Source organism: Heliangelus exortis, chromosome 2, assembly GCF_036169615.1.
Source record: "Heliangelus exortis chromosome 2, bHelExo1.hap1, whole genome shotgun sequence".
Classification (NCBI taxonomy): domain Eukaryota; kingdom Metazoa; phylum Chordata; class Aves; order Apodiformes; family Trochilidae; genus Heliangelus; species Heliangelus exortis.
Window position 1 is genome coordinate 122,556,369 of NC_092423.1, and position 26,374 is coordinate 122,582,742.

At 40.4% G+C, this 26,374-nt stretch overlaps 1 protein-coding gene across 4 annotated transcripts in view; it reads right to left on the reverse strand.

Moving 5' to 3' along the window:
* ZNF704 (zinc finger protein 704) overlaps positions 1 to 26,374 on the reverse strand; it is a 107,062-nt gene that overhangs the window by 26,658 nt on the left and 54,030 nt on the right. For all 4 annotated transcript variants that reach the window (XR_011724586.1, XR_011724585.1, XM_071737840.1 and 1 more), the window contains exons 3-6: positions 13,671 to 13,774; positions 8,652 to 8,884; positions 5,122 to 5,222; positions 2,957 to 3,218 (exon numbers count right to left, since the gene is read on the reverse strand). Coding sequence is in view for 2 of the 4 variants with exons in the window: in XM_071737840.1 (XP_071593941.1) it covers positions 2,957 to 3,218; positions 5,122 to 5,222; positions 8,652 to 8,884; positions 13,671 to 13,774 (700 nt within the window). In the remaining 2 variants the exon portion in view is untranslated. The remainder of the gene's footprint in view (positions 1 to 2,956; positions 3,219 to 5,121; positions 5,223 to 8,651; positions 8,885 to 13,670; positions 13,775 to 26,374) is intronic.

A 26,374-nucleotide genomic window follows, 5' to 3' on the forward strand; every position in this document is an offset into this window, starting at 1 on the left:
CTCCCCAGGTATCAATCCCATCCTCTCCTCAAGCCTTCTCTGACTGAGCTTTCAGTCCTTCTGTGTCATCCCCTGACCTCCCTCTTCATTCTGATCACCTTCTTTCTACCCCTTCTAACTGGAGCCCATCATCCTTGCTGGGCTGACCAGGACTCTACTCAGGATCCCAGCTGAAGTTCCTGGAGTCTTGTAAAATGGCATTAAAATTCCCTGTCTCTCCTAGGTATTTCTTACCCAAGAAAGCTTACAACTTTTCTTTTTTCCCTTCACAGACCTGTTGTTGACTCACAGTCATTCTGTGCTTGATTAAAGAACATAGGTTTCCTCCCCCTGTAATTTTCTAACTTTCCTCGTTTATAGCAGAAAAATCTCATTAGTTCCTGAGGTGCAGGACTTTGTATGTTCCACCATTAAATCAAATCTTACTACTCATAAGATCACCCAGTCACAAAGCATGATATACAAACCCCTGTACTGCTGACAGCTCAGAAGTTTTTTTATCAGCAAAGTTTATTATAGTATTTTTCTAGCACCAAAATGATTTAATAAAAATGAGATCAGGCCCAATTACAGCTTTTCATTCAACTCCACTAATAACATCCAATAAACCTTTTCAAAATAACTCTCTGCTCTTCTCCCTGATTCCCCAGCTCTCTCTCCTACACTAAATTTAGTCTCTAGCCTCAGAAATACTGCCTACATGTTTTAAGACCAAACGCTCTCCTTGAACCCAGAGGGATTTGTTCTTCAGTACTGCTTCTTTGTTGTTTACAAAGCAAACCTGTGCAAGGAAGATGTTAAGACTGTTCTAGCATACAATCTTTCTTTGGGCTTCCTCCACTCCAGTTCATTTCATATGCTGTACTTTCCACAATCATTCTAAATCTTTCCTCATCCATAGCACTGGGTCAAAGGAGAGATACAGGACTTGCCTTAACACTTTTTCCCTTCACACCTTTCTTACTACAGGTATTATACATACCATTTCCCAGCCATACAGGAAATTACAATTAATAGACTATCTATTATTCCTGTGACCCAGCTTTGGGTTCAGTATTTTTCCCCCTTTTTTAACAGGAATGCTGGAATGAATATGATTTGGCTTCCCCTATCTGAGTTCTTTGAACAGTGAATTTTGCCTCTTCACTCCCAGCGAATTTCCCAGCGAATAACTTCACTCCCAGTGAAGTTACTTCCACTTCCATGCTCTCATTTATATGAGAGATTGTCTTCATCATTACATTCCCATTTGGTACTTTGGTTTAGTTTTGATAAAGATGTTTGTATCAGAAGTAAATATATATATATGTGTGTGTGTATATATACACACACATATTCTGTATATGGTTCACAACAGCTAGGAAAATGCAGGAAACACAGTGCAGAAAAGGTGGTACTAAAGATGCTGTTGTTACCTTCTCTGCTATTCTCTTTTACACAACAGTCACAAGAACAGATAAATGCTATGAGTGAAACCTGGGCTCAATTACTCCTCTTTCTAGTGAAAGTTGTATCTCCACCTTGCCTCCCAGAGAGTGCTCTTCTTGTTGGGCTAGAGGGCCCGCAACATAGGTTGCCACTGACCCAGCTGTGCAGAGGCTGCCTCCTTTGCAAAGACAAACTGACTGCTCCTGCAGGATCCCTGCCTCCTGCTTCCAATTAGAAAGTCTTGAACACTGTGTCCACCCTTACTGATGAAATGAAGGATTGAAAAGCAGACAGGGCTCAGACACCTGCATTCTGAGAATAAATCAATTCAAATCCAATTCAAGCAGCTTAAATGTTGGAACTAAGATTCCTTAGGCAAGCGTTTTACTTAAAGGCTGCTAATAAAAGAGTATCAAATGAGACTCCAAATCGCAGGGAAGACACAACTGCAAATCCCAAATGAAGTGAGACTCTTCTCAGGAGCCTGGCTCAGTGCCTCACTCTGTGAGAGGCAAGGCTTAAATTCAACTAAGAAGGAAGTCTTCCTCCTAGCTGGTTTTATCCATCTACCTGATGCAGCTCCCACCTGAGATGCCAAGCTTCCACCTATGCTTTCTGTTGTGCACAAGAATCTAAAACAAGCCCGTGAATTCTGTGTGGTTACCTCTGCCCTTTTAGTGGGTCTGCTCCAGACACAAACCAAAAAGGTTTCATCTTTACATCACAGTGCTGTATAAGAAAGTTATTGCATCAGATAAATTTAACAGAGTTCAGTTCTTCAGTGCATACACAGGTCAGGGACCACACAGCTTCAAAGTCTGTATTCTTCCTTTTTCATATGGTCTCCAGACCAAATCATGTAATATTTTAGTGCAGTTTTAAAATTGATGCTTTCTGTTTTAACTTAGAAGTTTTTGGAACAGCAGTTTTTGGATCTGATGGGATTTTTGCCATTTAAGAACCTTTGAGGGCAGGACACCGTATATGCCTTTTCATTATTCCTGCTCTGCTTCACATATGCAAACTGACACCTCACAGTGTACAAATAAAAGAAATTAATTGTTCCTGACATCTCTTGGATACTTGCCTACAAACACATCCAGTACAAGCAGGGGTGAAATTAAGACTCTGGGAGGGATTTGGTTGACTGAATTGAGAATTTTTACAGTGCAGGAGACCACATCTGAGCACATCACCATGGGGCCTCCTTATGGTCAATGGACAATTGACTGATGTAGGCAGTGAGATACATGAAGCAACTCTTCTCAACCTGAAATATGTACCTATGTGTGGCTGAATAAATAGCACCCCAAATCCCACCAGCTACAGTGGAAGTACAACCAACCAACTAGCTCAGAAGCGGACATCTAAATTTGAATGAGACAAACCCCTTGGGCTGCACTGAAAAAAGTTCAGCCTATTAAAACTAGACCTTTTTAAATCCCAAATCTGCATTGGGATCTGACATTTTTTAATACATCAGTGACACATAAGTGTAACCCATGAAGCTCACTCTCCCCAGCGTTACCTGGTAAGCATGGTCCGTGTGTACGAGGTAGAGGTTGGTAGGAGCTGAGCGGCTCAGAGGTGTCATCAACTTAGTCTCAGTTTTGGCACAGGAAGTTTCGGGACGGATTGCATCTTGGGTGGGAAAAGAAGGAGGAGATACTAGAGATGGAGAGACTGGGGAAAGACTGCTTAAGCCATCAGCTACTGAGTCCGTGTTGAGCCTGATTTCTGTGTAATAAAAATCCTCCTCTCCATCGCTGTAGTCAGACTCTCCTACACGTCTGTACCAAGACAAAGAATGAAGGACTGATTAAATGGAAGCAAGAACCCCAAGGTAAATTTTAAGTTCTAGATGCATGACCAAATATATTCATACTGTCAATAAATTACTACTCCCAGTTTCATCCCTACTTACAGTATTCTGGCTGCAGGGAAGGAAAAGAAATCAGGAATTAGATTCCTTTTCTCTCTGTATTATTCTTAACTAGTTTTTTGACCACGAAGTAGATGTTTAACTTCTATGATTCAGCTTTAGTGATTCTCATTCTCAACTATTGAAATTAACAAGAATCTTGACTTCAGAAATGACAGAGCAGCCACAGAAGGATATGTAAAGACAAGAAACATGGGCAAGATACACTTCACTGATGCTATGACAAACAATATGTAATGTTATCAGCGGTTACTTAGAGCAAATACAGTTATGGCCAGGGTTCACTGTAACTTTCCTTGGCCCTAACAGAAGCAGCTGCTACAAAACAGTCCCAATATACAACTCAGACACAGGTAGGGAAAGGACAGGACTTTCTGGTTGTACTTTCCCAAAGCAGACTTACTGAAGAAGATGTTTAGGTTTAACTGCCCCTGCAACCCTGGCACCATCTGCTGTGTGTTTGAGTGCAAGTGCCAGGAGTGAAACAGCCAAGTCAAAGCAGTAGTTCCCAGTAGGCTACATGTTACCTTAAAGTCCAAAACAAACCACTACCTTAGTACACATAATCCACATGCATAATCCACATAATGCACATGCATACACATCCAGATGTAACTCACAGCTCATACATGTGTATCTTCTCCTGAATCACCCATATGGGAAATCTGGGAGCCATAAGCATCCTCCTGTCTGCATGTCCATAAAAAGCCATGAATGCTGGGCCTCTCCATTTCCATTCATGCACCCAAAAACCAGCCCCTAACCAGTTCTTCATCTGGCTTGCTTGAATACACCTCTGCTCCTTTCACCACTTTACTCAACAGAACATATAGACAGACTGTGGGTTGAGCAGGTTTGAAAGTCTCTACCATAAGTTCCATCCATCAGACAATCACTCACTAAAACTCCTCAAAGTCGCAAGCTCCAAATTCCAGAGCAGTTCTGCTGTTCACTTTCCCTCTCCTGTGCCACAAAAATGATGTTCCCATGATGTACAAGACAAAGCAGACAAAGCAACATTTGCTGCAACTCTTCAGAGCCAAGACTTTTGCAAGACTCTGCTAAGCTTCACACCAGACTACATTGTCATTGTCACTTTAATTTTTAAGCACCAGGTAACACAGACTTACACAAGATGTATTTCCAACATATGTAACAGGTGAACCATAAGTTCCCACTGTAACTATGTATGAGACATTTAGGTCACTCAGCAAATTGCACAGGAGATTTTATTTGCAATTAAGTCTCTGAAACAAGCTTGTGTCATACAAGATAGATTTGCTTTTGCTTCTAGTCCAAGGAACATACACATGGAATTGCAGCTTAGTTTCTTTTTCCTAGGTTTCTTAGGTTTAATGTTTTGAGGTTTTTTCAAGGTTAATTTGACTTGGAATTAGCACAACACCTGATCTGATGTGAAACAAAGCTGGAAACTGTTCATGCAAGACCCTGAAACCTACATCAGCCTGGGTGTGATGTGCAGATGGCACATAAGAAGTAAATGCCACCAAATAGTGCTACCAATAGGGAAATGCTGTGTGACCTAGAGCTGTATGCGGCCTTCTGGTGAAGTTCATGAAAGAAAATGCCTCGCTGTTGGAATAAGTTCATCTCAATGCACTACTCTGCAGTTTCCTCAGAAACCTAGGGATTTGAGACAGAAATGCCAAGGACAACCCAGTTCACCTTCTAAGTGTGACTGCTCTCCTTCTATACCAAACCCTTTACAGTTCCAGAGACTGCTTTCTTACCCAAGGTGAATGGTCCGTATGTGTTTCTGGATCCCTGCAGCTGTGCTCAGTACCTTCCCACAGTTTTTCCACAGACATTTGAACATCACCTTCATGGAGTTCTGGAAATTACAAATCAAGTGACATTAGTTGCATGGAAGATAGAAAGAAAACCAAACCACCATAAACAAATCTACAATCATAGAGCATGCAGAAGGTTCAGAGCCTCAAACTCTGAACTTATAATAATGTGATAGTCTCTGTCAACAGTGTCATCCTACTGAACTTAACAGAATCCCAGTGAAAAGCCACAGGAGCAGCTTGTGCAAAACTTTCCCTCTCTCTGCTCCTTGGCATGGTTTTCCATTTGCAAGTTCTGGTTTCTGTCTCCCCAGAAAAAGAAGGCAGATGATATCAAAACTTCCTACATGTCTTTGAAGTCTTTCAGAGAATAACTGATGAGGACTTCTCACTTAATGCAAGGCATCTTCTTAAATTAAGCTCTTCCTAAAGCAAGCTCATCTGAATATTTCTGCTTGTGAATTTTGCAACACAGAGAAAATACTGTGCCAGAAAACTGTTGCTTCTGCAATGACAACATTCACCCCTAAGTTGGCAAAATCTGCTTTTATTTCCTTCAGAAGCTGCTCTGGCCATTATCCGGACAAGAGAATGAGACACTGTGAGACTGGCTGTGTTCAGCATTTTAAAAAGAATATGTGTATAATCTCATCTTAATATTCTTGTTATATTCTTTAATATAACTTCATTGGACTAAACTAAATTATCATTGATTTAGAGCACAGCCAAGGCTCTAACCAGCCCAATCTTCAATATTTTGAAGCCTGTGGAGAAAAACAGTCTTAATTTAAAACACAGTATGTGGTAGCAAAAAGCAAAGATACTGCAGAATGGTACAGATTTTTTTACAAGCTAATTTTATCCCAGCACAAAACCTGTTTTATAAATTTTAAATTAAAAAAAAAAATTGTATGTGTCGAAATAATTTTAACTATTATTACAGAACACATTATTAAAGAAAACACAAGGAAGACCTTCGAAATATTGTATTATTATGCTACAATTTTAGTTACATGTAGGATTAAATTAATATATTCATACAAAGATAAATTTAAAGAAAGAAAGAGAGAAAAAAGAAGGAAACAAGCACATCCTTAGAGATAAGTACATGCTTTCCTTTGTCTTGAACAAAAGATGACTGGGTTTGGACCCTTTGGAACCACATGCCAGTAGATTAGAAAGGCAGTGATTAGAATATAATTTTTACAAATGGCATCTGATGAGCTTTTCAAAACACAAGTTGATTGAAGTAGTATGTGCTCACAGTTACTTGGCAGTCTAACATCTCCTCTTTGAAAATACAAATGCTGAGGGCTTTAAGATTTGAGGTACCTGATCATACTGTTTGAATGAAAACCTTGTACTTTGGAACAAATTGCATATAAATTACTTCTGTAGGTTTTTTTCATCTGATAATACAACTATATTCAAATAGAGACAGAACTTATCTTCCTAAAATAAAATGTAATCTATCTAGCAATCCTGATAATTTCTTACTGTTACATTATAATAGCAAATACTACAATGAGCTCAAAACCCCACAGCCAACCACAGCAACAAAATGAAGACCATGCTGATCACTCACCTCATATCTTAGGAATTCTGATATGACATCATGAACACCATATGCATCTTTAAGGACATAGAATGGCTTAACATAAGTCTCTAGCTTGATGGTAAAACCAATCTCCTAGCTCCACTGTGTTTTTAGCTTTATTATCAATGCTAAGACTCTGAAAAACTCATGCATTTTAACATAAATGAAATTTTGCTCAGTAGAAATACAGAACACACACCATGCTTCCATTTCTGACTAGCCAAAAAATTGCCTAGTCAGACTATTTAAGAAAATAATGAAGCATAAATGGTTTTGTGAAACCTATCTATATTAGTAGAAACTTTTAAGCAAGCAATAAGGGAAGTGATTGCTAATACGATATTTTCCAAACATCAATTGGAAAAAACTTTAAAAAGTAAAAGTAAGGTTACAGATCACTCAATTTCCAGGTTCATTCCTTCTGCTTTTTGCATCCCCAAAGACAATATAAGCTGAACATTTTTACTTCAGCTTCTAAAGCTGAGAAGCTGTACTTGGATAAAGTACCATGCTTGGACAAGAATATAAAAACCCAAAGGTAATGCAGTTGATTTATAAAACAACATTTGGCAGGTTATGTCATTATTTACCTAAATCAAAAATTTGCCATACAGAGCAAAATCCCTGTGAACCAGAACAGACAGAGTAGTAGATCTGTGGTGGGTACATAAATAGAAATATCAAAGACAAATTGGGTAACAGTAAAGATGCAGCTGCAATCACATCTGTCTCATCACAGCTGAGCAGTAAGTGATGCTAATAAGCTGAACTTTAACTGAGAAATATAAGGCAAAGCAGCACACTTCTGTCCCACACCCCCCAAATTTATCTCTGTTACAGTCAGCTCTAATTTATTATAACAAAGGTGTCTTCCAAAATATTTTTCTTTCCTTATTAGGAATCACAAGAATCACAAATATTTTATAGCCCTCTCCGACAAACAAGGGCAGAACAGTGTGGGTGGGCAAACAAGCAACTTCTGGAGCAGAAGGATGAATCTGAACAGGTTTAAACAATCATTAAAACTTCTTCCTGCTGGTGATGAAGCAATTAACTGTCTCAGACTGAGCCAGAAACAAAGTCACTAAGGAGAATAAGTTCTCTGTTTTTTTCTTCTTCTTACAAAAAGCCCTTTTTCATCTTGCTATGTAAAATCTGTCCTATTGCGTTGGAAGAGAAGGAAACTTGGACTAGTGCCATCTCTTTGTTTTCTTTTTCTTCGAGAGAAGCTTACTTGCTGGCATAATGCTGCTTTTTTGAGGTTTTTTGACTTTTTTTTACATTGTGTTTTATTTAGTCTGCTTTTGCACTCTGACCAAGGATAAATTTGGCCACTGCTAATAACGTATCAAAAGCCATCAAGTTTGATCTCTCTCTCTCTCTCTCTCTCTCTCCTCTTTTCACTCCATATGTTTGCACAGAGAAAGCTCCACAGTATTAAGGTATCTGACATGCTGTCAGACAAACAGCACTTCCAGAGAACAAGAAGTATTAAGGCCATATCCAGTTTCTGTGAAGACATGTAAAGGCTGCCTGTTGCATCCTGCATACAAAGAATTTGCCAGAGCAGGATAGAAATCCCTTGAATGGCCAGAGGCAACACCTTCTGGAAATCACTCTAATGTTTTCTGAGCAGGAGGCTCTGCAGAACCTCACCATCTGCCACGAAATATGTGGTGCTGATGGCAGCATGTGTGTACAGTAGGTGACTAGGTTCAATGAGACAGTGACTAGGATAAGTACCTATGTTAACTGGATGCTAAGGAGGGCTACACATACAGAGCTGTTTGGGCAAGTTCTTCCTTTTTCACAGCAAAATAACTCGACAATCATCGTATCTGCCCAGGGGTATGGAATTTAACATGGGGCTAACCTTTCTCTTCCTAGGAATGGGTTCATCAAAGAGAAGGTTGCTTGTTTCAGCTTCATCAATACCATCATCTGTCTGGGAAGGTGTCCGAAAAGCTTTGAAGCTATCAGCTGACAGAGGTGGAGATGGGGTGGATGGGTTGGACTGGTCACTGGGAGCATTCCAGCTCCAGTATCCACTGCTGCTGGTACTAGAAGGCACAAATCCTCCTTCTTTCCAAGATCCATTTAGGGATTCTGTCAAGAATAACAACAGCTATTGTTACAACAGTATTTTGTGTTAAGGCTAAGCAGCTCATTTAAATAAGGCTTAGATGCCATGTGGGTAACGAACTGTACATTAATAAGAGAAAGTAAAAGCACTGAAAGTAGAGAGAACAACCGCATCTGTTCCACTGCACACAAACTACATATTCCACACTGATTTTTCATACGTTTTTTAAAAACCAAAATATTTCTCTAAAAAAAATCATTGGATTTGGAAAAATAACCTATTCTGGAGCATTTGAGTCAAATGTTGCACGCATGAATACATCCTCAACTTCCAACAGGAACACATGACTGTGGTGGGGTGTCAGAGCAAGCTCCAAGCCACTATGTGGCCAACAGGAGATCTCCCAGGAAGGGGAGATCCACTCTGAGCCCCAGGACACTAATTAGATTTGCAAAAACATGATTGTCATCTCAGAACTAAAACACCAAAGAAAACCATAATTACCTTCCTAACTGTCATCATCTCCCAGTTCACACACCTCTGCCTAACATGAATCTCTACTTGAGGTGGTTATGTATCCTTGGAAGGATATCCCTTTGTCTTCATACAGGTGTATCGTTAAGCATCTGTTTTCAGAAGTGGGGTGCAGAGATGCTGGAACACCTTCACACCTGCTTGCTGTGGGAACCTCCTCCTAACAGCAGCAGTTCCCCTGACATTAGGTGCTAAGGAGATGCTCAGACTAACAGGTAACTGTGCAATGCAGTGGGTGGGAGCAAGAGCACTGCATTAGCAGCCTGAGGCACAGCTTGAGCCCTGATCCACATGCTGAGGTCCTCAGGCATTAGATGTTGGCAGGAGAGGAGCATGCAAGCCATCAGCTCAGCAGGCCATCACCTGAGCATGTCCAGTGGTGCAACCATGGGCAGATCTGCTTCAGTCTCTGGTGTCTCACAGGGCTTGGGGCATGTGCACAGGGATGGTTTAGGTGCAGTTTGTCCCTAACAGGCATTTCCCAATGACACTGTAGGTGTCTGAGTATTGGGCAACACCCTGCTCTGGAGCTGGCAAGCAAATAATATCTTATCTCGTGAAAATGTTATTAAGACGGGAATCTTTTCAAGCCAGTGCCTGCCTTGAAGAGTTCTGCAGAAGACACTCCTTCATTCCTTCTCAATTTCTTACAGATAAATTTAACTACTGACATCATCAAGAAAATAACGTCTACCACCTGTTACCAAAAGCTTAACCCAAACCCAGTGATTTTTTAATTTTCTTTTTCTTCTCCTAATTGAGTAGGTTTTGGACAAATCCTTTAAATCTTTATTATCAGCTGCTCACAAAACAGCATGCAGTCCTCCATCATATAAACCTATGAATAAAATACCCCCTTGCAATGGCAGCTGCCAAGTCCCTGCACTTGCTGATCAGGGCCCCAAAGCATAAATGGGATCAACTCTCCCTCTCCCCATCAATTCCTCTTCCAAGAATGACAGACACATTTCCGGTAGCTATTAACTTAACAAATAAAACCATCATGTTTTGGTTCATGATTGCAGCCTTCATGCCACTGTAACAGAGGTGGTTTTTGTTTCTTTTAAGTACTTGTAACTGAGTCTTGTGCCAAAGCCAAAAAGTACATCTGGTATCAACTTGTGATCTTAGCATAGCTTAAGATTTCCATTTCTTCAGAAAAACAAAGGAAACAGCACTCTTTCAACTACTGCTTTCTGCCACATTTTATGGTTGTACTTTGTATTCTCTAGGTTTATAGCTTCTCACCTTGCTGAGAAAGAGATGTAAATCAGGAACATTTTAAAAGCAGGATGGAAAAGGCTGAATGAGTTTGACAACAGGAAAAAACAAACACTTGTTCTCATTAATACTAACAAATCTGTCAATGTAAAAAAAGAAATTTAAAATATAAATAAGTGCAACTTACTCTTGTTTTGGGGCTCTTTTCACATTGCTGGTGTTGCGTGAAAGAGAACCAGACCAAATATTACTCAGCTGCAGGGAAACAAGGGCCAAACTCTGATCCAGTTTGCATGGGTGCTCATCCCGTAATTCCAGCACAGATCAGACTTTAATATTAACACTAATGTTTTTTGGTTTTTATACTTCTAGGCAAAGTTCCACTTGTTTAAACAAATGTTTCTTTAATTACACTGTTACTTATTGCCCTTTTTTGGAAAAGGATGTAGAAAAAACTACTTATTACTATGTTTGTTACTCATATTACTAAGATCAGAGCCTAGCCAGTCAACATCAAATGAACTTCAAATTATCAAATCTTTGCATTATTATTGAAGTCTTTTGTAAGTCTTCACTCAGGGAAAATTAAGGTATTTAGGGAGAAGATGCCAAACAACAGCTTCAAAATCTTGTCTCTGAGTACTGAAAATGTATGAATTACTTTTTCAACGTAGTCTCCCAGATTTTGGGAAAGAAGCAAACAAACTATGTGAAGAAACATCAAAGAGCACTCTGACTGCATGGTGTAATATCACAGGCTGTTAACAGCTACCATTTACCTATTAGCAATTTAAAAAAGCCTCTTTCACAGATCTTTCCAATCAACACCTGTTGATAGCTCGTGCACTGCTGCTCCTGGCAAGTATCCTCTGCTCAGGCTGTTTAGGGTGACAGATACTGCCATGCCCCAAACCAGAGCAGCTCCCTGTGGCTGGCCCACAGGGAGCATGTGGCTGTGGCTGCAGCATGGCCCACCCCAAATGCCCACCAGGAACATCAGCACAAACCCATCTTCATCTGTGGATTCAGCTGTGAGCTGAGCAACTAGAGACTTGGCATGTTTTCATCCTTCCATTGGCCTTCCCTGGAGGTTGGCATCCTCCATCCCTGAGGAAGGACAGTCACTGGGCATGTCACTGTCAGAGGTTTCCCAGGGCTCCTCAGGTACTCCATAAGTACTTCTGGTTTTCAACACCAGAAAGCACACAGGCAGGAACCATGGGCACTCATGGCTAGAATTCCAACTAAAGGGATAAAACATTTTCTGGAAATAAATGGGAAACCCCCACTATTTGCTCAAAAATATTTAAATCTGGAACATTTGATACTAATTCCACTTAAGAACATCACTCAGTGGATCACTCCTGCTTCCATGAAGAAATGCAAAGACTATTTCCTTATTAATTTGTATCTGGTAAGTACTCAAAGTCCTCCAATTATTTACAGTAGGAGGGGCATTAGTGTCTATTTAACAATTACAAGTAAGTAAGAAAAGCCAGAGTCCTACAGACAATGATGAGACATCCTGAAACAAGGTGGTCCTAATTAAAATTATCCCTTAAAATACGTAAACACGTAAAAATTTCTTGGTCAAGCTTGCATAGATTAATTGTACTTCATAGCACAGATTTCAGATTAATTATATTTCATTAGCAATCTCATTATTACCACAAACTTCTTAAGATTTATTTAATTTGTGCCTTCTGCTGTATCATGAATGGTGTAGTCTTTTAAGGGATTATGGATTTGATGGTAGACCAGCAGAGCTTTACAAAAGGCACAGGAATTGAGGGTCTAATCCTGCACTGGTACAGACTACCGTGCAGACTACTAATGCACAAACTCTCAGCCAAGGGCTGTGATCTGGAGGTGCTTTGCCTCATCATGGCGCTGAGTAAAAACTCATCTATGATTCCCATGGGCTGTCACGTTTACTGCATATGTGCAAATGCAAATAAGCTGTTTGGAAAAGCAATATTTCAGTGAGGTCAGGAGACCTTCTGCAGCCCTCATCTCCCATTTATAAAAGGAGGAATCTTCTGTCTCATAAACTGGATGTATTCTAATGTTACGGAAAAGGTTTCTTCTCATTTCTGCCAATGCTGCACCACAGACCTTGATTAGTCCTTGCACTCCAAGTGCAAGGTCCTGCATCTGGGTTGTATCAAAAAGTATCAACACAGGCTGGGGGATGAAGGCATTGAGAGCAGCCCTGAGGAAAAGGATTTGGGGGTACTGGTGAGTAAAAAGCTGGATGTAAGCTGGCAGCCCATGTGCACTTGCAGTCCAGAAGACCAACTGTATCTGGGCTGCACCAAAAGAAGAGTGTCCAGGTTGAGGGAAGTGATTCTCCCCCTCTACTCTGCTCTAGTGAGACCCCACTTAGAGTACTGTGTCCAGTTCTGGAGCCCTCAGCACAAGACAGGCATGGACCTGTTGAAGCAGGTCCAGAGACAGGCCACAAAAATCATCAGGGGGCTGGAGCACCTCTCCCATGAAGACAGGCTGAGAGTGTTGGGGTTGTTCATCCTGGAAAAGAAAAGACTCCAGGGAGACCCTATTGTGGCCTTTCAGTACTTAAAGGGGGCTTGTATTAAAGATAGGGACAAACATTTTAGCAGGGCGATAGGACAAGAGGTATTGGTTTTAATCTAGAAGAGAGTTTATTTGGATGTTAGATGGATGTTAAGATGTTAACTTTTTTACAGGAAGGATGGTGAAACATTGAAGAAGTTTGCTCAGAGACATGGTAGATGCCCCATCTCTGGAAACATTCAAGGTCAGGTTGGCTGGGACTCTGAGCAACCTGATCTAGTTGAAGATGTCCATGCTCACTGCAGTATGATTGGACTGGGTGACCTTCAAAAGTCCCTTCCAAGTGAAACTGTTCTGTGATCCTATGACAGCTCAGTATGGTCCCCAGCATGCACAGGTCACTGCCATAAGACAACCACTCACCCTTTATCCTCCACCATGGCCATAACTCCTGGAAACCAGCCCCAGGTACACGGTGCTGGCACCCCTCCCTCCAGCCCCTGCCCAGGCACTGCTTACCATTGGGTCGGACAGGAGGGCTGCGGACCAAAGGGCTGGTGGATAAACTGGTGAGTACCATGGCTGCTGTTACTTTATCCATGTCCAGTTCTTCTGAAGATTTTCTGAAACACAAGGGATGGGAAGCAAGGAACACATCAGCAAGTATTTAACTTTTTTTTTTTAGTGTTTTGGGGTTTTTTTCTAGTACCAGCCCAAACCCTAAGCCAGGACAGCATAGTAATAAAAACAAGTCACTGAGCAGAGTTCTGCTGGCAACCTGAACACAAAAAGTGGCTACTTTAAGTGAACTAGTAAAGAGGAACAGCAGTGGGAAAACAGAATATATCTCTGTATAAAACTGTTATGATTACTGTGACTCTCCATAAGTTTGACTCTTTCTCTTTTCCAGAATTTCAGCCATCCATACCCTTAGAGCTAAGTGTGTATTTAAGGTGTTTTTTCCCCTTTGACAAAGACACAGAGATGCAAAACAAGGTTAAGATTACTAGTAACATTAATAACGTATGCTACTCTAGGGTGAGAAACAATTATGAACTGGAGCTAAGGGGTAGCATCTTTTTTATTTTGTTCTTTTTGCTTAACACTATTAACCTTCCTGTACTCTCTCCAGATGACTGACTCTACATTTTTCCTGGTCAGATTATAAACCAATTATCTAAAATAATTAGAAAATTGGCAGAAAATCAGCACAGGAGGAAAAAAAAACAAAAGAGAGAGCTATTTTTGCAGGTCTGATAAGGGCCTGAGCCAGCAGGATGGCACAGTGGGAAGAGGGACAAGCCAGTGCTTTAGCTTGGTCTTGCTGGGAATCCACCCTAAGTCAGAGCATGGGGAAGGGGAAATAAGGGAAAGGAGGGCAGTCAGCATTCCAGGGGAGTGAGGAGAGGATTTGGAGAACAGTGGGTGCCACAAAAAAACAGGCTTCAGTGACCCCACTTCTCAAGGAGCCATGGCTTTTTTAGACAGTACAGGATTTTCTTTATCTATACAAATGTATATACTATCACTTTTTTCCCCCCAAAAAGTTACACACTTCCTGACAATTTACAATTTCTGAAGACTCAAAGTACCAAAATGAAACTACTAAACCCACTAGGTTTAGCAGACATTTGCTTTCCATTCCTGTAGGACAGTAGAATCAAAGCAGACAGCTTCTGGTAAACATTTGCTTTCAAGCATATGATTGATCATCCAAAACCCTCTCCTCATTTACTAGAGATGAAGTTAAATTTGCTCTTACAGAAGGACACTTTCTCCCCCTCTATTCTTCATTGTGTGGTTCCTGGTATTTCCTTCTTGTCTTGCCAGGAGCTCTGTTTAACTGATCAGATATTTAAAGCTAAACATCAGCCAAACTACCTGCTGTTCTCCATCAACTGTTGATTGTTAAGACATCAAGAAGAATAGGACATGCTGGTTGCAGTCCCCTTTCTAGAATCCCAAGTCACCCATCAGGTGGAAGGCTCATTAACTTGAAAGTCCTAAAATGAAGGCCTACTGACTTTTTACAGAGCAAACCTCAATCTTGTCCATGAAACAGTTCACAGATGCTTTTTGGCTGATGCAAGGACCCATGTAGATGCTGAAAATCACCCTCCCATGCCATACAACTTAGCTTTCATGACTGTCTTTTGCAACACATCACTGCCTGGAATTGAAACACTGATGATGGATTCCTGCTGGGTTTCTATGCATGGAAACCCTCCCTTTTCTTCAGCCAAGGTTTTAGCAAAGAGCACAGCGGACATATGGTCATCACTGAGTACTGGAAAAGTCTTGGATATCTGCTATACCCAGCTAGTACCTGAATCTGTCACCCACCAGGTCCTCTCACCCGCCGAGAAATATTTCACTAAGAATGCTAAATTACTTTGGGGTCAGAAGACCACTCCTCAGGATGACATTAAGATCCTAAATTTTCTGGAGACCAACCCTGCCAGATGATTTTCCAATTACCTAATATCCCAGTATGAAAATCCACTCACTGAGAAGCATTCAGTTGCTCTGTAGTCCACTCCTGCTTACTCCTTTATCCATCTACGAATGAACCATCAACATGCAACATACGAGGGCAAAATGACTACAGGCTCCTGATTCAATGGAGAAGCTTATTCCTAGTGTTTGCAATCAGCCTTATTGCAGAACTATAGAATGGTTTGAGTTGGGAGGGACCTTAAAGATCATCTAGTTCCAGCTACCATGACATGAGCCGGGATACCTGCTAATAGACCAGGTTGCTCAAAGCCCCATCCAACCTGACCTGGGAAAAGGACAAGAGGCTGCTGCCAAGTGGCTGCTGGACAGATCTACACCACCAGCTCATGCCAGGACAACTGGCAGCCAAGCAGCTGGGGCTTGTTCAGCATCATGAACAGAACTTCAGGGAGCATGTGGCTCTGCTTTTGGTGCTCTACGTTGCCTTTATCTCACTGTTAATTTTTCATGTATCAAATTGTGTGATTCATATGCTCCCCTATAAATACACAGATTTCTTCAGAAAAATCAGAGAACTGTGAGCAGAGTCGCCTGTCCTTGGAGTTCTGCTCAGGGTGCTGCCACCTGCTGGATGCTGTGCAGGTGTCCCAGCAGTGGGGTGGCAGTACAGAGGTGTCTGATGACCACCCAGTGGCAGCCAGTTGTCCTAGACCCACCTGAACTTGAATACCTCCAGGGAGAGAGCATCCACAATTTCCCTGAGTAACCTATGCCAGTGTCTCACCATACTCACCGTAAAGAGTTTATTCTAATATCTGCTCTAAATTTACCCTCTTTTGGCTTCAAACCATTACCCCTCATGCTACAGTTTCATACTCTTGTAAACAAAAGTCCTCAGCACTCCTGTAGGTCCCCTTCAGGTACTGGAAGCCTGATATAAGGTCTGCCCAGAGCCTCCTCTTCTCCAGGCTGAACAAGCCCAACTCTTTCAGTCTGTCTTCATAGCTCCAGCCCTCCCCACAAGGCTCTTGTGTGTGTGTGGTGATAGGACTAACATGGTCCCGTCCAGGCCTCTGCAGAATTGCAAAATCACACTACAGCAGCTGCAAGCATTTGCCACATTGGTGTCAAGAAGTCAGAGTCTAGACTCAGAGCTAATCCCAAAGTTCCTCAAATAGTCTATAATTTTAACCTCAAGATTTTCTGCGTTTTTTTTTTTTTTTCTTTGTCTGACTCAGAGTCCTGCCCTGAAAAACTAACCCTGACTCCAAATAATTTTGTCACTGATGTCACAGGGATTGTCAGCATTGGCATCTGTGCCTAAGATGAAAGTTTTCAAAAGTAGGCAAAGGACAGGAATGGTCATGAGACCCCTCCTGCTATATCTAGTCATGCTACATCCCACTTCTGCCATTACTGTAATGCTTTTTTCTCTCTCATCCAACTCAACAGTCATTTTTACTACTTACTGCTCCTCAGCTGCATCCAGCAAACAAGGAACACTTCGCTCACACTTCCCAGCCACAAGGATTTCAGCAGCTACAAGTGCTGGCTTATGTGACTCTGCTCCCAAACACATTTTTACAGTTTGGCTCATAAATGTAAACACACATATTTCATGTATCGCTCAGCCAGCACCACTGCCGCAACAGCAGTCTTCAAGAGAGAAGCAAAGCATAAAACTGAAGATGGGAACCACTTAAGCCATCTGCATTTAGTCAGCATCACATGTGAGTCGATGCCTTAAGAGTCCCCAGGTCTTTTCTAGCTTTCTCTGCTAGAAAGTTGAACCTGCACACAGCCGTTTGACAGTATTTGCAGTCACAGGGTAAAATAACTGGTTTGTTACACATCAGTTATTCACAAACTATTTAATCCACCATACCTAAGGTGATTTTCTGCAGACTGAAGCTATAAAAATTTTGCTTATATTGTTACAGGTGTAATTAAACATAAATCAGTTGGAAGATCATCTACTACACCAGCTATTAAGATTTCTCTTTCTCTTGATACCACATTCCAGTCTCCAAATACATTGGAGATATCCAGATATATTTGTAGTCTGCATCCGAGAGCAAGCAGTTTTGGATTCTTTATTTCCAAAGTCTTTGTAAATCCAAACACACGTGAATCACTAAATTCTAATGAAACACCTGAAACGTAGGCAACAGAACTGAGAAGGACCCGGGGGACAAATCTTTTCCCAGCGCACGATGTCTCTCAGCTTCACATCTCTCTGCTTCCTGAGCAGGGAGAATGGTTTCACTTGATCCCTGCAGAACCCTGGCCTAGTCAGCCTAAAATTGTTCGTTTCTTTAATAGCCAAGCTCCAACTAAGTATCAGGCTGATTGTTATTACCCTTACTAGTAATAACAGAAGTATTTCTGAAAGAAATAATAATCGTAAATTTCTTTCTACAGGTAAAATGAAAAGATTTTATGTACCCTCAATTCATCATTAATGGCAAAAGCAACATACTAACAGGGAACTTGCAAGAAAAGCCAGGCACATTGCTGTGACTCCAGACATTCAAAGTAACTACAGCCACTCTGCTGTCTTAAACAGAGATCTACAATATCGTGCAACAAAATCTTATTAATCCATAAACCACCTTACAATTACAATAATATTTAGTTACCATCTAACAACTCAAAATAATGACTGCAGATATATAAATGATTTTGCTTGGTGCAGTTATGTTTAGCTGTTGATCGTGAAGATTAAAAATGAGCTTTCTTGCCAAAGACAGAAGGAAAACATTTCAAAGTGAATGACTCATACAACCAATCCAAGGTACTGAGAACACTTTGTTAAAAGCTGTAACTTTTCACAATAACATGAAAAGCAAAGGGATTTTTTTCAAATATTACATTAAATTATTATGCTACTATAATCATATATATATATAATTATGACATATATATATGATTATATGTATATACAGTGGTTTGGGTTGGAAGGGACCTTAAAGATCAGCTGGTTCAAATCCCCCCACATGGGCAGGGACACCTCCCACAAGATCAGGTTGCTCAAAGCCCCATGCAACACAAACCACTAAATATACTGTTTCAGATTAAAACTGTCTTCCCTCATTTTATCACTCCATGCTCTTGTAAGAAAGTCCCTCTCCAGTTTTGCTTTGGGCTCTCTTAAGGTACTGGAAGGCCACTATAAGGTCTCCCCAGAGCCTTCTCCAGGCTGAAAAACCTCAACTTTTTCAGCCTATCCCCATAAGACAAGTGTTCCAGCCCTCTCATTATCTTCGTAGCCCTCCTCTGGACTTGCCCCTACAGCTCCCTGTCCTTCCTATGTTACAGGCCCCTGAGCTGGATTCAGAACTCCAGGTAGGGTTTCACCAGAGCAGAGCAGAGGGGCAGAATCAGGAGCATTACTAAACACCTAAAAAGAGAACTGACATTTGATATATGAAACAGGAACCCAATAATATGATTCACTAACTGGAAACTAGGGATTTCTGCCTTTGCTCATGATGGCCAAACACAGAATTAAATTTTAGCACTCCTACCTTTGTGATATTTCTGTATTAGTTCGTATACAGATTAACTGTCCTTCCTGTGTCCCTCTCTGCTGTTTTGGTTACACTCCAGAGTTTTTTTGGAGATACTGACAGCGGCTAGAAATTACCATCAAAATCTTTATTATACTAATATAGGACCTTTTCTTCTCAAAAACATATATCCCTGAATTTCTCAAGGAACAAAGACAACTGCTCCAAAGGCAACTTCAAAGCACCAAGCTGAAAGACTTTGTGATTCAATTATTCAAAGGGCCTTTGGAAGTCTGGCTGGTCTGCTAGAGGCCGAGGAAAGTTGGTAAGAATCATCAGTAGTAATGCAGATACAGATTTCCTATCTGGAGTGTAACAGTTTAAAGACAATAGAAAGGCTCTGCATATCAGTCATATCATATGGGAGATATTCACGCTGTGTTTCTCACCATCCTGGAGGAGAAAATACATTTAGCAGAAGTGAAGAGAAATTGGTGTGCAATGCATCTGTGTTTCTCAAAGCCTTTTATTTTTCCTTGCAGCACACCATGCAGCACCTCCACAAAAGAGGACTCTGTAAGAAATTTATTCTTTAGCCACTATGATTAAAAGCACTAAAACTTAACAGAAAATAATCCGTTTTTACAACAGTTTTATAGATTTAAATAACCCAGAAAAGGCAGTATCTGCTTCTAAAGGTAAGCTGACATATCCCTCCATACATGGGGGCCTTGCCTGTCTCTTCTGCTGCCCCTGCCCCTTCCCGAGCCCCCAGACATCTCCCCAAGCCAGATGCATTCCCAGGGAGCCCCTGGAGCACCCTTTCCCAGTGCCCTCTCCTCCCTAAAGGGGTACAACAGAGCAGTGCTCCCCTGGCTGCTCTCTAGGTTACCATCACACCGGACCCCTTCTGGGAGCACCAGCAGAGATGCAGCAGAAACAAAAAGGATGCCAAATTACTGTGATGTCTGTTTTCTGCTGCAAACACATCCCACAGGCACATGTCTGCCACCATACCCTCTGCAGCTCAGTGGAAAGAACTACTTTGCCCTGTAAGACTCCTCAGAGAAGTTTTTTTTTAAGGCAAAGCCTGCAAAACAGATGAAAAATGCCTTTTTCATTGAAGCCTTTTTAATTTCTTAAGCAACTTGTCTGCCTTCCTTAAAGGCAACTGAAATTTCAAACCTACCCAAACTGTAATGGGACTGAACCTTGGGTCTTGCTCTCTGATTCACAAAACACAGGATACAGTGTGCTGGAGGTTGGGGAGGGAGAGGATGGGTAGTAAAACATTGCTCTCATTATTGGCTGGTGATAGGATCTACAGTTTTTAAAAGCTCTGAGTAAATGGGAACAGTTAAGCAAGCCAAATTCAACATTGGGAGATAAGCTGCAGTTTACTAGAACAATTTATTCTATATATTGAAAAAGTTGATAAAATGAATAATTTTTACTTTTCAAACAGCTGCGACGTATCAGAAGAACTGATCTGGTGAAGAGCCCTCAGGGCAATGACAGAAGCTGAAGTAGGAACATGGCATAGAAATAGCCTGCTTCAAAACAGAGCAATCAAATAAATTATAATCACTTGAGAGATTATGAGTGCAAAGCAAAAATTAAGTTCAGAAAGGAATAACAGAGTTCTGCAGAGAACAGTTGTTCCCTCATGGTCACCCAAAAACCTTGATGATCTTCTGTGAAGATTTCTCCTCTACTTTAAAGGCCACTTGCTGATTCAATGAACAATCAGTCTCTACAAACCAAGTCTCAACAGCACCCTGAAGCAACAGACCAATTATTCCAAATATTATCCAGTATATTCATGTTCATCCCTTTCCTGCCTCTAACTTATGCTACTGTTCCAGCTTGTTCACAGGAACATTCCCTTTGATAAATGGGATTGTTTCAACAGAGTACAGCTTACAGAAAGAATATTTCACACTTCTGAGCGCTGATGCATTCTTAAGGGAAAGAAGCTGGACCACTTGCTACAATGCCCAAGAGGTGCTGCTCAACACGATGCAAATTATCATGCTGAGAATAGAGAAGAATGGAAACTAAAAAAAACCCCCAAAGGTCCCAGCTCATCAAATGTTAACAAGAACTATGCCAAAAAGTGCTGTGATGTGCTAAGAGGACAGCTGATGCCACTTGGTAACACCGAGAACAGGTAGGACAGCTTGCCCCTCCATGGTGTTCCCATCACAAAGCTTGCTGCTGAAGAGCAGCACCATTTGCAACCCTCACCTGGCCCTGAAGTCAAGACCCACCCAAACATTACTACATCTGATTTCTCCTTTTCACAACTCTCTCCCACAGAGCCTTTTGAGTGACAAAAATGTTTCCTTTAAATTAAAAGTAACAAACATGACTGACATGATCTTTAGATCCAACATAATCACAGGCCAGATTTTCATGATTTTCCCTTCACAGTTTTCATTTTTCTCAAGTGCTGAGACAACAGCACTTCCAGACACTTCTAGTAGTAGGGTATATGGCACAAATATTAGTAAAGCATAAACACTGACATGAGGCTTTGTGGACCATTTGGTCCAGCACTCTGTAGTCAGCAGTGTCAAAGGAAAATACAATTGGGACATTCCCAGTATAATATCCCATGTTGTGATCTTCCAATACATCTTCTATCAACCAAGGCTCTGGATAGTCTTTTCCATATCATCTTCCTCCTCTCTACACTATCCTTATGTCTGGGCTTCAGTCATGTTCAGTGGTAAGGAGAACTGCAATCGAGTTAAATTACTCAAGAGATTAATATTACCTTTTATCGGGTTTGATTTAGTTACTTTTCTGATTGTTCTGTTGTTTTCATACTATCGGACATGGAGAACAGAAGCTCTAAGTGCAATCTTTGCTCATTACTGCTTCATTTGATACGACAGTCCCTCCTAAAAATTTCCTTTTTAATACGAACATATACAGTAACTTCAGCCTTTCTTTATACCAAGATCTTTCTATGTTTATCAAGCCAGAGTTCACAATATGCCTAAGGAAAAAAAAGGGAACACGAGTTCCTGAAAGATGTCTCAGTGAGTCAGAGACCCAGCACAATAAGTGATAGTAACCCCTGGCTGCCCCAACTTAAATATAAATATAAATATAAATATAAATATAAATATAAATATAAATATAAATATAAATATAAATATAAATATAAATATAAATATAAATATAAATATAAATATAAATATAAATATAAATATAAAAATAATATAAACCACAGGTGTAGAGGCTATTCCAGTGGCAAGAAACTGACTTTACCAATTCCAAGCCAGGCCAATTGTCAGGAGACAAATTGATGTTCTGACTAACTGGTGATGTGTTGAAGAGCTAAAAAAGGACCAAGTCCTTCTGTCTTAGGAAAGACCATGCTAGATTACAGACTGAAAGAGATACCACTACATTAAAAATATATTCTGCAGTAAGTAAAAACATATCGCATATACTCTACACTGTATAATCCATTCCTACTCCATCATCTCCTTTCAGGTCACATGTTGTTTACCTTAGGTCTTTTCAATTTTTCATGCAGATTTTGTCATTTTTTTAAAATCTCACATTTACAGATATGAGGTTACAATTGTTTGGTTAAAATACAACTGAAATTTGAACTTGACATTATGAACAGTAGAAGAGACACCACCAGAAGATCCCCGGCTCAATAGGGACACACAAATTTTAGCCTCTTAAGAAACAAAGAGGGCACAAAGCCATTTGTTCTCTGAACCATCCCAGGGCAATTGTTCTCAATTACAGGACAGGTGGAGAATGGATTGAGAACAGCCCAATGGAAAAGGACTTGGGGTGTTGGCTGGCAAAAAGCACAATATGAGCTGGTAGTGTTGTATGCCTGCAGTCAGAAAGCCAACTGGGCTTCTGCATCCTGGGCTGCATCAAAAGAAGTGTGGCCAGGTTGAGGGAGGTGATTCTCCCCCTCCACTCTGCTCAAGTGAGACCCCACCAGCAGTACTGCATCCAGTTCTGAAGCCCTCAGCCCAGAACAGAAATGGAGCTGTTTTATCAGGTCCAGAGGCAAGCCACAAAAATGATCTGAGGGCACCTCTTTGATGACAGTCTGAGAGAATTCAGGTTGTGCAACCTGGAGAAGAGAAGGCTCCAGAGAGATCCTTTCAGCACCTGATGGGGGCTTGCAAGAAAGCTGGGGAGGGGCTTTTCAGAAGGGCTGGTAGCAATAGGATAAGGAGTAATGGCTTTAAATTGAAAGAGGGTAGATTTAGATTAGCTATTGGATAGAAATTCCTCACTGTGAGGGTAGTGAGACACTGGAACAGTTTGCCCAGAAAAGCTATGAATGTCCCATCTCTGGAATTGTTCAAGGACAGGTTGGATGGGGCTTTGGACAACCTGGTGTAGTCAGAAGTGTCCCTGCCCATGGCAAGGGGGTTGGAACTAGATGATATTTAAGGTCCTTTCCAACCCAAACTGTTCTATGGTTCCATGATTCGACATTAAAGATCATTAAACAAGTTGCCATAGTTCACTGATACTAAACAATATTATTTTTGCTAGATCAGATCTTCAGATCTACCTTAAAGTAAATAAGCATTTTATTTTGAACCCCTTTACCACCTATTAATGTAGACTTATTCATTTATAAGCAGTCCTAGCATTTAAAAACAAGCAGTAATCAAGCAGTGATTTGTGACAACTACGGATGCACAATATTTCCTCTTTAAAGTTACCAGGAAGTCATACACGCCCTCAAGAAATTTTGGAGCTCTGATTTTTCACCCTTGAGCCTCTTCTTTGAGGGAAGGGAAAGCATTGTCCTTTTATGGAGAGATGGCAATGAAAAAAAATAATAGTTTTAAAATGTTGATTATAAATTTAAAATACATGCAACAAGCCTGGTGGAACAGACTGGACCTGAATTTGGAAACTGACCCTGTAACTGAGATGACTGTAACATAGTAATAACAAATACTGAAAAAATAAAGGTTGCATAGTCAAGCAAGTGGAAGTATAACACATAATTTAAGAGCAGGGGAAGATTTATATTTAATAATCTGCAAATGGCAACATATAAAATGCTTTTGAACTGGTAGAGGACCCAGGAAAAGCTGGGGGCAGCAATTACTACCTACTGGAACAGTGGGAGACAGTAGTGGGAGACAAATTGCAAATTATTGCTTTTCCATTTGTTTCCAAGTAGTTTACCTACATCTGTAACGTCATCCAGGATATGGTAACCAAAATAGATAATTATACTTTGAATTAAATAATGACAGAACTTTATAAAAGCGGTGTGAAAAAAATGGATTAGGAAATCTTATGAAATTTGCTTGTTTTTTTTTTTTTATAAACCCCTACCAGCATACAAGATGGTCTATTTATATGGATTGAAACTGAAAGGAGTTATTTGGAATATTTAGAAGTGCTCCTGATCTAAATATTTTTTCCAGGATGCTTTTAACAATGAACATTCATTGTGGTGTAATGTTTAGTATGTGAATACAGTTGTTTTGTTGTTTATTTATTTATTTCTACTTACTTGAATTCTTTGCACTTAAAAAGAATCAAACCACGAACATAATACATGGTTGTAGAAGCATGCATCTGGTTTCAAACTACTGTCATCTTCAGTGCTCTTGTTCAAAATTAACCCTTTTTTTCATTACAAGAAACTAACTGAACTGGGACCTGCTGGTATCAAAGGGAATTGAGAACATACTGCCCAGCCTCTGGCTAGTACTAGGTACAGCTTGTTCTCCAGTTTCTTCTGACAGAGGGAAACATTCTCCTTGATAATACCTGTATTTGTGCTAGTAGCTGTTTATGAGGTCATAACACTGTTGTACAGACTCAGTTACATGACATTTGTTCTTGTAGATTTCTAAATAACATCTCAGACTATGCCTTTTTTTTTTTTTCCCCCTAGGAAAATTCTGCTGTAACAGGTATTACAAGCAAAAATTGCCATAACATCAAACAACCCATCCCTTCTTCAGTTACTCCTGATACTGAGAGGCACATGAACAATAGTATCAGTCACCTGAAGAGATCACAGCAAATATTTAACTGTGATGAAGATACCATCTTCACCACCTTTCGCACTGTCCCCTGGAAGATGCAATTCAGTATTAAAACCACAGATGCACATTATAAAAAATTACCCAGGTCTTAATGAATACTTACAAAGTGTCTGTGTAATGGTTGATACTACTAACCTTATTTTTACTTCTGTCTACCAAAGATAACACAGACAAGAGGGTATAATTTTCCATTGCAAAATTCAATTATGTTCCTATTCTCATATAGAGAAGTGGATTCTTTTCCAGTATTAGTCAATAATGCACAGCATTTTACATCTTTTTTTTTTCTCCATTTTTATACTATTAGTACCAGCCTAAGGGTCTAGTTTCTTTGTTTCATATAAAAAACTGGAAGTGGCTGAGCATGTGCAATGCTCCATGCTAACAAATGAGTGTATTTATAGTCACAGAGGCAATGACATTTGAAGATTTCACTACAATTATTTAAATAATTCTTTTCACAGATAACACAGCAAATGGCACCTCTCTTCAGAATGGAGGGAAGTCTCTGTTATTACTTAAGTCTTAAAATCATACCCACTAGAAACGTAGGCTTGGAGAGCCAATGGGGGCTGCAAATGTGAAACATCCTGATTTGCATATCATCTAGCAGACAGTCCATAATTTCCATAAACTCAAACATTCTCTCCTCCTTAGCTTCTCCCCTGTCATCCTCGTTCCTCAGCCTTGTGATGCTCTGCTCTGGTTTTCCTATACTCCCCTTTTTTTCTTGATGCCAGATTCCCCCTAGCAGACCCACCTTCTTCTACAGCCATCAGAGAATTTCTGGGAGGGAAAGCAAAATCCTGCTACAATTTAATGAAAATTCAAAAAATAAAGCTGTTAACAAATAAGTACATCTTGTAATAAAAGATGTGGAAAAATAAGTAGCTTCAGCCTGTGAGAAGCTGGCAGTTAAGGTTTGGTTGCCTGCTTAACATCCACTTTCATCAGCTCCTCTCTGCAGCACTGGACAACCACAGCTTCCTTCTCACTGGTCTCCTGGGAGCCCCCATTTAGCTTCTTTGAACACAGAGATGTGGCTTTCATGGAGAAAGAGCTACTTCTCCATGAGTCACTGTCTGAAAGCAGTCATCTGACAGCAGTTTTTAATACAATACAAAAAAATGACCATTTTCAGAGGCAGATTACATTGCTGTCCTAAAGATTCACTACGCTTCATGCA